Below are 16,164 nucleotides of genomic sequence, written 5' to 3'. Positions count from 1 at the left end.
ACCCTTAGTCAATCTGCCGTTCCGATGAAACTCCGAAATAAAACGCATAATATCACCTTGCATCTCGGCCCAAAAATCCTTAATAAAACCAAAATTAATCCTGTCAGGACCCGGGCTTTTATAACTATCACAATCCCAAACAGCTGCCTTTACCTCATCGATTGAAAAAGGCTTGATCAACCCAATCACCTCCGACACCTGCAGCCGTTTAAAAGTAAGATTATCTACCCGAGGCCTGTCCCCATTAATGGCCTTGAAGTGAGACGCAAAGTGAGAAAAAACCGCTTGCCTAATAGGTGACACACCCTCCACAATAGTACCGTCCACCTGCAGCGACAAGATAGCATTACCCCTCCGCCTACTCGCAAGGACTGAATGAAAATACTTAGTATTAGCATCCCCTTCTTTGAGCCACCGCGACCGAGACTGCTGCCAGCAAATACTAGTATTCAACCGCGAAAGAGAATGAATATCCAACGAGACCCCATGAAGCTCCGCTAGCTCAGACTCGGATAGATCCTCCTCGCCCCCCTTCTCATCGAGCACTGCCATCCGGTCCTTTAGAGACTCAATCCGACTCGGCAGATTCTGAGTATGAGATGAATGCCAATCTTTCAAGGCCGTTTTTATCCATTTAAGCTTCTCTTTAAGCACAAAGCCCCCCCAACCGTCAATCTGAAAGGAATTCCACTTTTCGCGGACAAACAGTTGATACCCTGGTACATCTTTCCAACATTTCAACATCCTCAACGGACGGGGTCCCCAGTCCTCCTCATCTGCTGCCAGAACCAAGGGGCAGTGATCAGAGAGCCCTCTCATCCTGGCTGCCTGAGTACAGTTAGGCCAAGTCAAACACCACTCCCCAGACAACAGAAATGTGATATTTTTATAATTAAATACCATATAAACAACAAAATGAAAAAGTCTAATCTATTTTATTTAAAAAATGGTCATTGAACAAAGTCCGTAGCATATTACCATAAATTTGTTCCTACTATTTTACTTTATAGTAATAACTATTCTACGTTTGAGTTCGATTCTCGCCCTCAAGGTCTCAACTATTTTTTCCATCCTTCGAAATGATTTATGCTATGCATCAAATAAAAATATACTCTTTAGAAGTAGGATTTATCCATCTATAGTACATCACTCTATCCCAAGTTAATGATAGTTAATTAAGCTGCTCCTATATAATACATTACTCTATCTCAAATCCTATCCTATAGTTAATAATTACACACTAATTTGCTTATCTAAAAAAATTACACACTAACTTATCAAAATATATAGAGTTTACACACTACTACTAGTTTTGAGACATTTGGAAATAAATCAACTTAAGAGAGGCTTCTCTGCATCAAACTCACTCTCTAAACCATCTTCTTTCCCTTTGGCCCAAAGCACAAAGTACAGCCCAGTAAACATCAGGAACATACCTGCTATGCTGCAATATTGCAAAATTGTTTAGGAATATTCTTTGAAGAAAGAAAAAAAAACTTCGATTTTTATACACTGCCGATGTAAATTGTTTTACATCGTCAATAAATCACAATCAATCGGATTTGAGACTTTAAAAATAGTTGTGAATAAAGTCTAAACATTTTTTAGTAAGCTCATGATTCTGATTCATTGACGGTGTAAAAAATAATTACAATGTTAGTGTAAGAAGCTAGGAATGTTATGAAGGTACCTTCCAATATTAACTGTACTATCTCCTAGAGTAACAATTGAGAAAATGACAGAGCAAACTGTGCCAACAGGACTGAACATAGATACAAACACTGGCCCTCTCTTCTCAAGTGCCCAAGCACTGAAGCTTAAGCCTATTCCATTTACTGCACCTGACTGTCAATGTAACATTTTATTACCAATGTCATTCAGAAATCAGAATGTAATACACAATGGCTAAACCAAAATTCAAGCCATTTAAAAATCTACATCATACAAAGCATATATTAAAAAAAATTAATATACACTGATAGTGTAAAAACAATTACACCGACGTTACAATCATATTTTCACTATACAAATGTTAATGCAGATATTTTTCAAAATAATAATGTACCAAGTTATTTTAGTTTATTTGACTATTCAACTAAAGTACATTAGGTTTCAAAGAGTACATATTTTCTGGTGAAAAAGTGTACTTATTTTATGACAGTCAAAACAAATGAATGTATGCTCAATCTCAATAGTTTTACTATTTATCAGTTACTATACATTCAATAGTTAAAAAGAAGAATTACCAGAACAGAATAGCCAATCATGTCACCAGCACTAACTAGTGACCACCCAGTTTTAATTTCATGATATTCAATTAATTGAGCTGCTGTAGTTATGAACCCTCCAAAAAATGATGTTATTGCACTCAAAGACATTGGTGCAGGAAATTCTCCTAGAGTAAAAGCCTGCAAAAAAATTCAACATAGTAAAATTTAATGAGTAAACAGTCATTTTTATCCATAAATGTGCGAGTCGTTTTTCGGACTAGCCAAAGGCCCAAATATCCAAATTCATCAACGTATCTGCAGTTCTATGTGGCGCATTGTCCTCAATAGAGCCTTATGCATAGCGTATAAATGACCCCTCCACAGGTCCAACATATCCTTACAATACATCACCAGTCACAGATAAATGACCTCCTTCACAAGATATTTGTGACTCATTCCAGTCGCGGAAACATATTTATGTATGTTTTTGTAATTATGATATATTGAAAGACTACTTTGACAAAAGAATTACCTGTAGAACAACGGCGACTGAGAGAACAAGGATTGAAGCCAAGAGATAGAGGCAACCAATTATCTTTTCTCTATCAAACATTACAATTGGTGGTAATGGAGTTGTTGATTGAACTTTTAACCCTTCAATTGGTAAAGAAATTGAGATACTTTGCATTAAGCTCATTGTGAATGCCCCCAAGACACAAAGTAATGTGCCAGTTATTTTTACTCTACTATATGTGCATCTTAAGTCCACTTTTTCCAACCTACATTGCATGTAAGTTTTCATTAGAACAAGGAAATGCTGTTTCTAATCTATTTTTATACCATTCAAATTTATATAGGTGCATCAACCCTTAATTTCTTGGCATTACGAAAAAGTATATTACCGAAAAGTCCACGCGATGATGAAGATAATTCCCGGTGCAAGGTTTGGCATGGCTGTTCCCATTGCTGCTGAGGTTAGATTGATTCCTTTAAGGAATAAAGATTGGAACAGAGTTACACTGCATAAGATCATTAATACCAATTATCAAAATATTGATTGAAAATCGTAAGCTAGTATTGATCTATCGTAACTAACGTAGATTCTTTGACGAATTTCTTTTTACTCTCGAATTCATTAAAATATTACCTACCTTTCATTTTAAAGGGCAAAAGAAATCCTTTGCTATCTAAAAAAAAAGGATAAGATAATCCTTGCTCTCAATTAGGGGATTAACACAAAACATGGTGTTTAAGGATAATTTTAGGGCTTAACCAAATCAAGAATATGATTATCTTGAGAGAGATCCTAGGGATCAAATATTCACCTAAAATCCATGACAATGGATTCACCCCCAACAATTTCCCTTTGTATTCTTCAACATTTGCATTAGGTATGTAGGGATGAACCCAAGATCCTACAAATTTAAAAACTATTTTCCAAATCCCCATTTTTCTTATATAAAAAAGGAAAGAGAAATAATTAATCAAACAAATTAAAAATTGAAACTTTAAAACATTAAAGTGGTAAATGTTTTTTAAGGGAAATGCATTTTGTATCCATATTAGTTTGACAAAATCACGGTGACACACTGATAATAGTTTTTTCTATTCAACAAAAAAACTCGCCGTCAATTCAAACATGCAAGAACATAATAACATAATGCAATGATTAAAGACATTAAAAAAAAAACATGATAGTAATAAGATTTCCTTACCCTCCAAAAGCAAGGAGGAGAAATTGTACCATCAACTTGAAACTTATTCTCTTGGGCCATTTACTCCTACAAAATTATCATCAAATTAAAATTCAAACATTTACCAAAACCCCATCTCAAAAGTTAGTTAATAAAAAAAAAGATAGAAAAAAAAAAAGAAGAGAGAAAATACCTTTCAAAATAAAGAACAAAGGGTAGGAGAATTAGAAATGTAGCAAAGGAAGTGTAAATAACAATGGTAAAACATTGTAGACCCAAAGACATGAGATAACTCATAAGCATAGCATTTCCAGCATAAACAAATTGTGTTGAAATTAATCCTCCAATTATAATCACATCTTTCATAATCCCTGAATTCCTCATTCCCACTTTTTTTTTTCCTTCAAAAAACAATTATAACAAGAGAGGATGGATATATATATATTTAAGCCTATCCTCTCTTCATTCTCTTATTATATGCTTCTTTTATATACCAAAGTTTATGGTATCAACATCATTTATAAATTGCCTTCAACAAAAGATGAATAAAAAAAATGAAATTATTAATATTTAATATTAATTATATATATAGATGACGCATGAAATTGGTAATTGTAACCGCTATTGAACATGAGAAGAGTGTACGAAATCAAAGTTAGAGAAAGTGAACTGTCGTTCATGTTTTTCTACCAGTCTTCCCACCGCTTTAAGGAAAATCTTTTAATGTTATGTTTTTGTTTCTTTTCAGAATCTAAGATACATGTTACATACCTTAACTACCAAACCACGTTTTGACTCAATTGTTTAATTCTTATTATTATTAACAGATATTAAAAATAGTGGGAATTAATTAGCCATGAAATTGGTTTTTTGCCATATCTAAATCTAGATTCTCGCCTTAAAAATAGAGAAGGATTGATTTTCAAAAAAAAAAAATATAGAGGAATTTGTTTAAGTTTTTTCTTTTTCTTTTTTTCTTTTTCTTTTTTTCTTTTTTTTTTTTTGAAAAGTTGATGGTTTATAAGTACCACCAACTTATTTACAAAGAAAATACTACAATTGTTGTTGCCAAGGATCGAACCCCTGACCAACAGCTTACACCCGCTCAGTCAGCAAGTGCCAACTGAGCTACCCCACCCACCCAAGTTTTTTCTTTTTCACTTTTGCATTAAATTTAACTATTTTTTGTCTTATTCAACTAAAGCTATTTTGTCCATTTAATAAGCAGATGTTCCAAAAATATATTATACTTATATTATTCTAAGTTCCTAGAATAAATAGTTCGAGAAAATTCAAATTCGATTATTAATAAAAAATAATTATTGTTCAAGCTTTACCTAATTCGTAACTGAACTTTTTCTAATGCCAAGTTTTGAACCAGATATCTTTTGGTTACAAAGTAACTTCTCAACCATGTGACTACTTGAGAAACGGGCAATTCGTAACTCAACTTTGAAATATGATTAAAGGTTAATACCCATAAATATTTTTCTGCAAAATATTAGAATTTAGAAGTCAAATGTAAAATTTAATGTCTTCAAAATAATTCTAGTGGAATACTACCTCTGGATATATAAGATCCTTTTATAAAATTTTATTGTTACTTTTTATACCACTTTTTTTAAAATTTTAATATGCATTAATTAAATTTTCATAAAAATACTCGTAAATAAATGAAAAGAATTAAAAAAATTAATTATTTTTCTCTAATAATAATTGAAAGGTAATTTTTTTAAAAAAATACTTTTTTGAAAAATGTAATAGAAAAATTAATTTTCTTAATTTTTGTTTGTTTCAATGTTATTTATATCCATTAGTACAATTTAATTCAACAAAATTGACTCAACAAATTATTTATGTTCGGGGTCATATTTAAACGAAATAGAAATTTTGTCAAAATAGAAATAAAGGGAGATGATGAAAAGTTAAATGCCTTCATTGCCTTGTGACCTTTATTTATATAAGACCGACTTTGCAATCTAAGAACAACAGCCACTAACTAGGCTTTGACAAATGTAGGACATGCAGATGAAAAATATTGGTATGTTTACCGCTATGCATAAAATTTATCACCACCTTTAATCAATGCACCCAAGTTCCAACAATTAGATATTCCAATTTTCCTCTCAATGGATATTAATGCAATGTCCTCTCATGTGTAATTTTCATATGACAAAGTAAAGTACGGAGTACAATCTTTCACAATTCAAATTGATCGCATAAGCTTCTTATATGTTTCTCTCTTTTTAAATGGTGACTAATTGCACTGTGAAAATTATACATAAAAGGGTCCATTCCAAATGAGTTTGTGATAGGCAATAATTCAGACAAAAACTTCAATCCTTTACACCAGCTACCAGTTCCTGCTAAGAATGTTTCAATCCTCCACCACAAGCAGCTCAGCACTGCTTGAAACAAACTCATTGATTTTCATTCACAATATTTAATCGAGCTTACTAAAGCAAATATAAACTTAAATTCTTTTTAACCCTAATAAACCAGACAACCATTTGATTCAAATGTGAAGTTCACCATTTGAGGGTCATATTAAGCGCGAGTGACAATGGGATTGGGGAAAGAATGCGCGAATCCATTTTTAGTTAGAAACAATGCACTTGCCATTGTTAACCGCTTTCCTCGCTGAAAACCGATTCCCATTCTTCAAGATTATGCTTATTCACAATTTCTTGAAGGAGAATGTTAACTTGTGCCCTTAAGGCACATGTTAAGGAAGCAAAAATAGAAATTATTAAATGCTAATTTGTGCATTTTGACTTTTGAAGCATTAAATTTCTTGTATCATTAAATGTTGAATTTCTATTTTGGTATATCTTAACATGTGCCCTTAGGGCACATGTTAACGAGACCCTTTCTTGAATTTCTAAGAATTGGAGGAATCAGTTTAATAGGCACAAACATTTTTTGTATGAAGAAAGTATAATATGGAAGTAGATGCAGATTTGCAACCGGTAATTTATGCGTATGAATAAATATATCAATTAGGACGATATTTTTTATTTAACAGAATAAATCATTTTCTAATCCTGAAAGAATTACAGCAAGTATACCCACTTTCTGGGAACCAATGTGACAAAACGACCACAAATCCAACATTACAAACCTAAAAAGGCTTTCTTCAATCTTTCTTCTAGCAAGTCACCTTGGAACCGATAGACCGAGCTCTATAACAAATAAAACAAAGGCTCAATTAGTGACATGCTTCTGTAGAAAGCCTGAATAAAGCAAAGAGCCAAAGACTGAAGTACAACAAAAAATTTAGACATCGAAAAACTAGTTGTTTATATGTGTAATCTAAAAACTATAAGCTTCATTCATATGTCGATTATACAATTTTCTAAAGAAAACATATGTATGGCTAAACACATGATGGAACACGAATTATGAAACGGTTGTTAGGATTTCTCGAACAAGTCTTCAGAGGGTGAAAACAAAATATCCCACCTTAAGTACAGCATGCATGTCTCACGTCCCATCAATAGCATCTGGCGAAAGTAACAGTTACGTTATCATATTATAACTAATTAGGATAAAGGATCATTCAATATATTATAATTTTTAAGAAAATAATGTGTAACTCCTAATAGATCTATTCAAATTCCAAATCAACACTCCTAGTTTCAATTTCCTTACATATCACTGCGACACTTTTACTTTGTTTCTCATAATACATCCCACAGGAAAACCATTAGAAAATATTTTATGTTATCGACTCAAGTTTTGAATAAAAGTGTTTTTTTTCTTTCTAAAATTTAATCATACAATACATTTTTTTTTTTTTGGTACAATCATACAATACATTATACTCCCACAGAAAACAAACATGTGTGTTTATAAGCTCAACTATTTTACATCATCGCCCATTTGTGTTTAAGAAATAGATGTAACCAAATGAACTACTAGCAAAAGCTTTATATAATATGTGGCTATTTTAAGAATGTTTATGAATCCCCAAGCTCACTCGCCATGCCATTCAAATTATGCAGAATACTAAATGGAGAAACTGCACAAGCAATGAAGAAAACAACATAGTGACAGGTAGAAAATTACTTAGGGCCTTTTGGGGAAACGGCATTCCATCTTACGACGGAATCATGACAGTAATATTATAAATACAATACGCACACAAACATACACTATAAAACTGCAGAATTCAAGGAAAAAATGTAAAAAACAGACAATAAATAGGACAGAATCGCAGAATAGAGACTGAAAAGAGAGGAAATAGAAGAACGATGATATTCTGTTCACAAAACAGATACTTAGAAAGTCACTGTTTAGAAAACAGAGCAATAGAGGTATATCCAGAACAGAGTAGGAGGAACAGAAAGGAATTGGGACTCGGGCAATAGGGAAATACACTACAGAAAAAGGACAGCGAAAAAGGAAGAGAAAACACAGTTCCCCAGAGATAGTATATGCCTTGAAAACAAATGGGCCATCAATAAAAGATGCACTAGTGAGAGGCGGAAGGGAAGCACGGGGTGAGAGATGGCAAAGAAGTGTGAGTTAGAGATATGTGGTGAGTTAGTGAATTGGATTATTACCACTTTTTTGGGTTTGAAATGGATCAGTGCTGTTATATCCACCTTTTTCTACTTTTTAAGTTGATTTCAGAGCTATTCTCACCATGGCCCTGTATAGGGCACCGTCTCCATACCGCACCAGTAAACATATAATTTAACAACATTAGGTATTTAGGTTGCACATACGGTAACTTCATCGATTTCATTTCCCTTACTGTTCCTCCCTCTTTTTATTTCTCAAACAAAAGAAAAGATAACCCACTATCCTATCGAAAATCTATTCAATTCCAAATAACTGGTTAAGCCACCAAAAGAATTTTTTCTTCAGATAACAGAAAAGGAACCTTCATTTTAATATTGCCAAAGAGATTACTAAATTAAATATTAAAACTTGAAAGAATACTAATTTTTTTCATACTTGATAATGAAGCAGTAGGCCTTAACTGGCTGGTCCCGCATACTCCCAATTAACTATGTGCCTGCAGGAACCAAATTTTACAGTTAGTTGACATCAAAATTCCCTATTAGAGAACTTTAAGTCTTTGAGTTTGCACTCAAGGCCTCCAAATAGTTTTACTTTTTCCCTAAAAAACCAACTTGCTCGTGCCCCAAATTATGCCGTAACTCTAAACACTCAGCGAGGCTGGCTACAAGACCATAAGAGGCTGTCAAGTGTCAGAAACACTCTTATGCTTTTTTGAAATATCCTCGGGTAGACCCATTGAGATTATGATATAAATCAATGAAGTTTCCATCGGCTTAACATAGTCTACAGGTGAAAGGTAAGGCAAGTCACCGAATTCCAAAAACAAACTGTAATGTTACTTACTAAGCAAACAACGGACCTAGGCCTGTTTGGATTGACTTATTTAAATTTATCTACTATTGGCTGACATAAGCACTTGTTAAACTTCATGACAAAGAAAACAACTAGTGACATGTCCATGAGTTGTTTTCAACTTATTTCCATAAGCTTTCCACAATAGCTTATATAAAAACCGGTTTACTTTATTTTATCTTTCTTATATAAATAACCACTAACCACTAAGCTATAAGGGCTTAATTAAGTTGTTTATCCAAACATAACCCGAATTTATAACAAAAAAAAATCCCCACATCTTTCCTGCACCCACATTTTATTCAAATTTCTTTTTTTTCGTATGTTAGTTATACTGATTTTATGTAACTACTAATAACACTTCATACAATGCAAAACAACAGCATCAAGAGGACAAACGTCGCGCAAACATGACAAGGTAAGAGATATAGCAATGCAGAATTCAACAAACAAATAGACTAATTTTAATTTTTATTTTCCTTTTTGTTAACAAAAAAATCGACGAAAACATCACAGAAAGAGTTGAATCTAATAAGCAAGAAAGCAACTCACAGTGTGTGAATAATTTTGAAAAACAAAGTATTAGAGTCCGGGAGAGGTGCAGCAGAGTGTACCCTGAGAAAGCGAACGACAGTTCCTCGAAGTTATGCTGAGTCTTGAAGTCATTCTAGCCACCGCAACTGCACTGTGTAACGGCAACAACGACTGAACGCATCCAAGTTCCGGCGCAATCCTGGAAGTAAATGATCGGCGAAGCGGAGAAGAAGTGGTGGCGGTGGTTGGTTTGGGAAAAGATGAAGCGCGAATGTTCGATTTGATTGCTGATTTTATGGATGAAATTGATGCTCTTTGAGCGATTCTGGTGCACGCTGAAGCCATTGACGATGAGATTGGATCGGAGGAGAATGAGAATAGCGAAATGAAGGGTTTAGGGTTTTGTGTGTTGCAGTTTTGGGATTAACCAAATTTTGGGGTGCGTGATTGGGCTTTCAGTTGGAATGGGCCTTACTTCTTTAGCTGGACCAAAACAATAAGGATTTGAGCCCCGAAATTCCAAAAATGTCACCGATAAAAATTATCAGAAGTTATTCTAATCACTAGGCTATTTGATATAAAAAATTATTTTGTCAAAAAAAATATAAAAAAAATTATTGGAAGTTATCTTTTATTCGCTATCTACTAGAAGATACTTTTTTAGATGATTTGATTGATTGAGTTCGTTGTGATGCAGAAAAAATAGGATTTCCTACTCTGATCATGGTTCTTGTCAAAGAAAAATTTCTTTTTTTTTTTGTGAAAGGGTGATATGTACAAAGAAACCAAAAAGAAGTTGTTGACACGAGAAGATACGAGATTCAAAAAATGTGAATGTTCATTTAGGTTGTATAGTAAAAGATAGAGACTTATTATTGTGTGTGGACAATTTATGATCCTTTAAATATAGCAACTTTCATTTTTAATCCTTTTGAAAAATTTCATGAAACTTTGGCTCTTCTAAATTTTTTGTTGTAAAGTTAATGATATTTTTAGGTTTTGACAATGCCATGTCATAAAAAATGTCACTTAAAATCTATAAAGTTAACTTTTGTTAAAAAGCATATAGACTACAATTTGTAATAGAAAATTTAGAGGGCCAAAGTTAAAGGAATTTTTCAAAAGGACTAAGATAACAAGTTAGTATATTTAGAATGAGCAAAAATATATTTAACCTTTGATTTTATTAATTGCAATAACCTTATCTAATGATAAAAAAAAATGATTTAGTTGTTCTAGTAAAAAATGGTCATGACCTAACATTTTTATGTGTCAGACTATAGGCAATGATGATCTGATTGATATACATATTGTCGGGTTGAAATTATCTACTCCCTCCGATCTTAATTATAAGCAAATGTCATTTTTTAGATACATTGAATAACTGATGTATCTAATCTAAAAAGTGGAGTAGATACATTAGTCATTCAATGTATCTAAAAAGTAACATTTGCTTATAATTAAGGACGGAGGGAGTATTTTAAGGTGGAAAAGGTAGATGTCTTTCTCTATATATCTCTTATTATCTTTTCCCTCCATAATTTATCCACATCTTTGCATTTTCTCTCTTTTTGCTTATAGAGTTATAGTCACAACACAAGTAGGGAGTCCAACTAAAGTTAGAGAATTATTTTCCACATATTATATGAATTTAGTGGAAGTGTCTTGTATTCTCTTTTTTATTATACTGTATTTAGTTAGCTGCTGATGTATGAAGCTTTATATATATGCCCTGATGGTAATTTTAGATGATATTCATTCAAAAGCCTTGTATGAAGTTGACTAATTTTGTAATTTTGTTGGCCAACAAAAGATGTGAGTCTACTACATTGTATGAAATTAAGCCTCTGTGCTCTGATATATAGCAGTCCATTTGAGGTTTGTTTAATTAACCTGCTGTATGAAATTGAAATTCAACTTCCATAGATGTCCATATATGTGATCTTATCCTTTTATATCTTTTGATTTTCCATAATCAGGTTGATATGTCTTCCCTTTTTGCATAACTTCCTATCTTTGTTTGAAATTGAATTAAATTATATGTACAATAGCACTTGCAATTTGTTCTCATCAGGCACCAGTGGTCTAGTGGTAGAATAGTACCCTGCCACGGTACAGACCCGGGTTCGATTCCCGGCTGGTGCATTTTTTATTTTGATCTTTTGTCTTTTATTTTCCAATTTGCGCAAGCAGAATATTTATTAAAAAATTTGTCATAAACAGCAAAGATCATCTATGGAAAAACTACAACTATTTCATGTACACAATCCACACACTGACAAGTTTAGAACTCAATCAAATTAAGGATGCAGACATGCTTCTTTGAAAGGTGTTAGATGTAACTGAATTTGAAACAAACAAATACAGCAAATTGAATTGGCAAAATATGGATGCATCCATTAAAATTATAATAAATTAATAATACAATGTTTAACTTGCCTAGGGCAGTAAAAGACAAAGCTTGAGATCCATGAAATTGTAATCAATTGCTCTTAAAAACTATGTAAACAAACAAAAACAAAATAATTCAATGCCAAAATTTGACCTGAAGTGACTATGACTCTATGAGCAACAACTTGGTCTTTACAGAAACCACTCTCGTTTTATCATCAATTCTTCAACAAAAGTAGCTATAACTCTTCAATGGTGGCCAATCACTCTTGAATTTCTCCTTCCTCCAATTCCTCTGGTACAGGGAACTCCTCAATGGGGGCCAACAAACCTATATCGTTTTCATCATTATTGGCAAATACACTATCAAAATCGAGGAATTCCTCGGAACTCAGGTGACGCATAAGATCAGCAAAGGTATCATCCATAAAATCTTGATCAAAGGCTAATGTCCCATCTTCAAACAAATTTAGTTCCCTGTCTAGCAGAGAAGACGGTGAAAGGTTACCCTCAACATCTCCTTCAAACACCGATATATCCAATGAATCGTTTAGTACTTCATCAGAATTATTATTTTCGGTATGCACTTGATGTGCTGAACTTGACTCCACTTGCTTCATGAGATCAAAAACCTTAGGATCATCGGAGTTGTTGTCATCTTCAATCACCTCTTCCCTAAATGATAAGCCTTCCGGAATTGGGATAATTTCACTATCGTTTGGAGGTGATTTAGGTATACTAGGATTGACAGCCTTAATAACTTCAAAATCGATACTGTGAGACGGCAAGAAAACAAAAACAACAGGGTACTCCAAAATAACTACATTTTCCAATTGTTGTTTGATTGGTGCTTTCATATCCAACTCTTTGAAAGGTGACTTGGGACCCTGTATAACAAGATGAAATTTATAACTAAAATAAAGTAATCATTGATATAGGGCTAATTTGTTGCAGCTTTGTTTTTGGGAAAAATCACTTTTAGAAGTTTTCATCTGCCAACTTTTATACTGGATCTCAACCAAATAAAAGGTAAAGAAAACCACCTTCGGGTATTTACGGATGAAGAGCTTGAGACAATCTAGTTGGTCATCACAAAATTCCTTTAGTGGATGATTCCAAGGACCAGGTTTGAGGTGCTTCTCTAGAATGGAGCAAAAATTTGTATTTTCATCAACTCTGAAAGAAATGTGTAATAATCCTTTCAAAATTCTAATCTCTTAAGCATGCAATAAGAAGATAAGGTGCAACATCTAAATCCAAATCAGAGATATCATATAAGTGGCTTACCTGTGATCGTGTAAAACAACATTTGTTGAGTGAAAACGCCATTCTATTGTCCAATGTATAGTCTTCTTCCTGAAATCATAAGATAAACATATTGGTAATTTATTTGAAATAAAAGCTTCCACCTCAATAATCTAAATATGAAACATTCTTACAGTCTAGTGTTGTCAATTGAGGATAGCAGAAAATAGTGGTATGTTTAAATTCCAATATGCTGCAACATTATAGCACCGCAATAGCGACTATTTCAAAACACTTTACAAAATAACATATCGCGGAACTATAGCAATTTGTTCAAATTTCGCTATGCTATAAGTCTATGACGCCAATGTGTGATAACACTGTTCTAATCTATATCTCACTCTGGCATCAATGCATTAAGAATATGACACAACTCGATAAAAACTTTAATAAATCTAAACTGCACACAGCCACTTTGTAGATTACATATCATCGTATACACAAAAATAAACTAGGCAACAATAATGAGTTAAGTACAAAAGAAAGAAGTTTATATTATGCATGTACCATCCTCCTATAACAACAAATGTTTGTCGTGAAAGATAAAAATACCTATAGTCATATTGAGACTGATTTTTCTCTCTTTTTGACATTCCATTAGGGAGAAACCGTAGTTTAGTTCTTCGGCTTCGAGCAGCATTTTGTAGGCTTTTGAGGTGATGAGGTAACCTAAAATTTGTAGACATGCCTAACTTAGATCTCATTCTCGAAGCAGCTTCAGACACCCTCTTCACTTCCTCAAGCAAATTATAATCTAGATGGAGGAAAGAACAAAACAAACAAAATAAACTTGAGGGAAATAAGAAGTTCTAAGAAGCACATTTATGACAATCCCAAAACAATAACAAGAAGCATGACAAATTAGGAATATGTAAAGTCCAAGAGTGCTAAAAAAAATAGGTCAACTAAGAACATTGAAATTTAAATTTGAAATAAAAATACTAATTTAAACAATCTCAGGAGCCAAAAATGGAAGGCCTGCCTGGTTGACTCAAAGGACCATAGCAAACAAGTAAAAGTTGTTTCACTTATGCATCCAACTAGGAAAAAGGCCTATGAAATACAATGCATACAATGACATCAGATACGAAATTGACAATAATATGCATACATTCGTAATAATTTAAAACGGAAGTGATTAAATTTAACCAAGTGTGTCAGTGAGACACAACACAACGACACCAGACATTCCTTCAATCCAAAGTGTCGGTGCTACATAAAGGTACTCACGAGTCACGATACAAAGCCATAACATAATACAAAGTTTGGAAAAACCGAAAAAGTATGTACCAGATAATAAGATACTGTCATTAAACTTCGAAATATGAACGAACTGAGTCTGATTCCTTTTGCCAGTACACCCAGTACGCAACTTGTGAGCTTTTACACATGGAAGACTGCACGATTGTATCGAGCAACCAGGACACTTATACTTTGATGGGTTAGATTTGCATTCTCCACACTGGGTTAGCGTTTTGCCGATGGTTCTGATTGGAACCTTCTCTACTTGTTCTTCTGTTTCGGACACAGAAGTAGACATGGTGGTTCGGTTTGATGTGAATGACTTCAATCTCAATTATTTTCGTGCAACAAGGATCACGACACTGCACAAGCAACCAACACTTGATTACATAACAAACTTTCAAACATAAGACATATCAATCATAATTTTACTGACTACAATAACAGTTCAACAATCTATTTCGTGATCCTCCATAAATCAATTCAAAATTAAAACAATCTAAAATAATGAGTCTATCCAGTCATGACCAATGTTGTCAAATAGCAGCCTAGCATTGCAGAATTTGAATAAATCGTTATTGTTCCGTGATACACTAATTAGTACAAAGTGCTGTGAAATAGTAACAAAATACACTCTCTAAGTATAATGGCTCAGGTTATCAACAAAGTTCATGAAAACACTCTAAGTATCAATAAAGCTATAAAAAAAACAATCTTTCTTTTCTGCAATTTCATTATATATTAAGCTATGGCCATTAAAAAACCAAAAGAAAAACACATAAATAAATCAGAAGGATCATTAGAACAATAAAATCACATCTTGCTAACTAATCCAAAACATTCCAACATAGTATTTCATGATGCTCCTATATTTCAATTCAATTGAAAATTAAAAAAACAATGAAGCGTATAATTGCATAACGAATTTCTTATTACTCCAAAATCAAAACACTCAAACAAGCAACATTATCATAAACAGATTAAAACAATCTTAAGAAAAGGAAAGAATGAAATTTCTTCTCACAGTCTATAGCTGCCGCCGGCTACGGCTACTCCGGCTGCGTTTCAGGAGTGGTTTTGGTTTTCGCGGCGAGTTGAGTTCCGTGAGTCTCTGATACAACAAAAAGCGGTAGCTACGAATGGGCCTCTAAATTGGGCTTGTTTGATTAAAAATTTAAAATCTTCTTTTCTTTCTTTCTTGCTGAATTTTTTTTTTTTTAAAAAAAAAAAAACTTATTATTAAATTTAAAATATTTTTTATTTATATTTTATTTTGCATAACTTCGTAGTTTTTGACAAAAAAAAGTTTTATTATATGTTAAGAATGTGAGTATAAAATGATGGAAAATATATGCAATAGAAGTTTTGATCGCGTAAAGTAGTATTTATTAAAGAAGAGAAATATA

General features: G+C 33.0%; 3 protein-coding genes and 1 non-coding gene across 6 annotated transcripts; 1 reads left to right on the top strand and 3 right to left on the bottom strand.

The window, feature by feature from the left end:
- Window positions 1-1,084: 1,084 nt before the first annotated feature.
- Window positions 1,085-4,654, bottom strand: LOC123885256 (WAT1-related protein At5g47470-like). 2 transcript variants are annotated; one of them, XM_045934531.1, is made up of 7 exons: window positions 4,098-4,654; window positions 3,926-3,991; window positions 3,113-3,229; window positions 2,743-2,989; window positions 2,247-2,408; window positions 1,691-1,845; window positions 1,085-1,444 (listed from the first exon to the last, which is right to left on the bottom strand). In XM_045934531.1, the coding sequence occupies exons 1-7, from the start codon at window positions 4,286-4,288 to the stop codon at window positions 1,333-1,335; spliced, it is 1,050 nt and encodes a 349-aa protein (XP_045790487.1). In that variant the 5' UTR covers window positions 4,289-4,654; the 3' UTR covers window positions 1,085-1,332. The 2 variants fall into 2 exon arrangements, with proteins under 2 accessions (XP_045790487.1, XP_045790488.1); XM_045934532.1 differs by having other exon boundaries at window positions 1,120-1,436.
- A 2,241-nt stretch (window positions 4,655-6,895) lies between these two features.
- Window positions 6,896-10,244, bottom strand: LOC123887099 (protein NONRESPONDING TO OXYLIPINS 2, mitochondrial). 2 transcript variants are annotated; one of them, XR_006801344.1, is made up of 3 exons: window positions 9,839-9,870; window positions 8,867-8,927; window positions 6,896-7,086 (listed from the first exon to the last, which is right to left on the bottom strand). XR_006801344.1 is itself a non-coding variant. In XM_045936385.1 (2 exons), the coding sequence occupies exons 1-2, from the start codon at window positions 10,163-10,165 to the stop codon at window positions 7,061-7,063; spliced, it is 291 nt and encodes a 96-aa protein (XP_045792341.1). In that variant the 5' UTR covers window positions 10,166-10,244; the 3' UTR covers window positions 6,896-7,060. The 2 variants fall into 2 exon arrangements, 1 of the variants encoding a protein (XP_045792341.1); XM_045936385.1 differs by lacking the exons at window positions 8,867-8,927; window positions 9,839-9,870 and adding an exon at window positions 9,901-10,244.
- A 1,650-nt stretch (window positions 10,245-11,894) lies between these two features.
- On the top strand, window positions 11,895-11,965 carry TRNAG-GCC. The gene has a single exon. It is a non-coding gene; the product is annotated as a tRNA-Gly (tRNA).
- A 231-nt stretch (window positions 11,966-12,196) lies between these two features.
- Window positions 12,197-15,926, bottom strand: LOC123887451 (box C/D snoRNA protein 1-like). Its single transcript, XM_045936768.1, has 6 exons — window positions 15,783-15,926; window positions 14,807-15,120; window positions 14,069-14,270; window positions 13,499-13,567; window positions 13,255-13,387; window positions 12,197-13,098 (listed from the first exon to the last, which is right to left on the bottom strand). The coding sequence occupies exons 2-6, from the start codon at window positions 15,054-15,056 to the stop codon at window positions 12,475-12,477; spliced, it is 1,278 nt and encodes a 425-aa protein (XP_045792724.1). The 5' UTR covers window positions 15,057-15,120; window positions 15,783-15,926; the 3' UTR covers window positions 12,197-12,474.
- Window positions 15,927-16,164: the final 238 nt, after the last annotated feature.

Source organism: Trifolium pratense, linkage group LG5 (genome assembly GCF_020283565.1).
Source record: "Trifolium pratense cultivar HEN17-A07 linkage group LG5, ARS_RC_1.1, whole genome shotgun sequence".
NCBI lineage: Eukaryota > Viridiplantae > Streptophyta > Magnoliopsida > Fabales > Fabaceae > Trifolium > Trifolium pratense.
Note: the sequence above shows the minus strand (reverse complement) of the source record. Positions and strands in the feature narration are given on the sequence as shown.

Bases quoted from the DNA above. Each gene is read 5' to 3' on its own strand.
- LOC123885256 (XM_045934531.1), bottom strand. From the start codon at position 4,288: ATGAGGAATTCAGGGATTATGAAAGATGTGATTATAATTGGAGGATTA. The intron at 3,992-4,097 runs GTATTTTCTCTC...ATAATTTTGTAG, and splicing joins TTTGTTCTTTATTTTGAAAG to GAGTAAATGGCCCAAGAGAA. The intron at 2,409-2,742 runs GTAATTCTTTTG...ATTTTTTTGCAG, and splicing joins CAGTCGCCGTTGTTCTACAG to GCTTTTACTCTAGGAGAATT.
- LOC123887099 (XM_045936385.1), bottom strand. From the start codon at position 10,165: ATGGCTTCAGCGTGCACCAGAATCGCTCAAAGAGCATCAATTTCATCC. The intron at 7,087-9,900 runs GTACACTCTGCT...TATTTGTTATAG, and splicing joins CTGTCGTTCGCTTTCTCAGG to AGCTCGGTCTATCGGTTCCA.
- LOC123887451 (XM_045936768.1), bottom strand. From the start codon at position 15,056: ATGTCTACTTCTGTGTCCGAAACAGAAGAACAAGTAGAGAAGGTTCCA. The intron at 14,271-14,806 runs GTACATACTTTT...TCCTCCATCTAG, and splicing joins TGACAGTATCTTATTATCTG to ATTATAATTTGCTTGAGGAA. The intron at 13,568-14,068 runs GTATTTTTATCT...TTATGATTTCAG, and splicing joins CAGTCTCAATATGACTATAG to GAAGAAGACTATACATTGGA.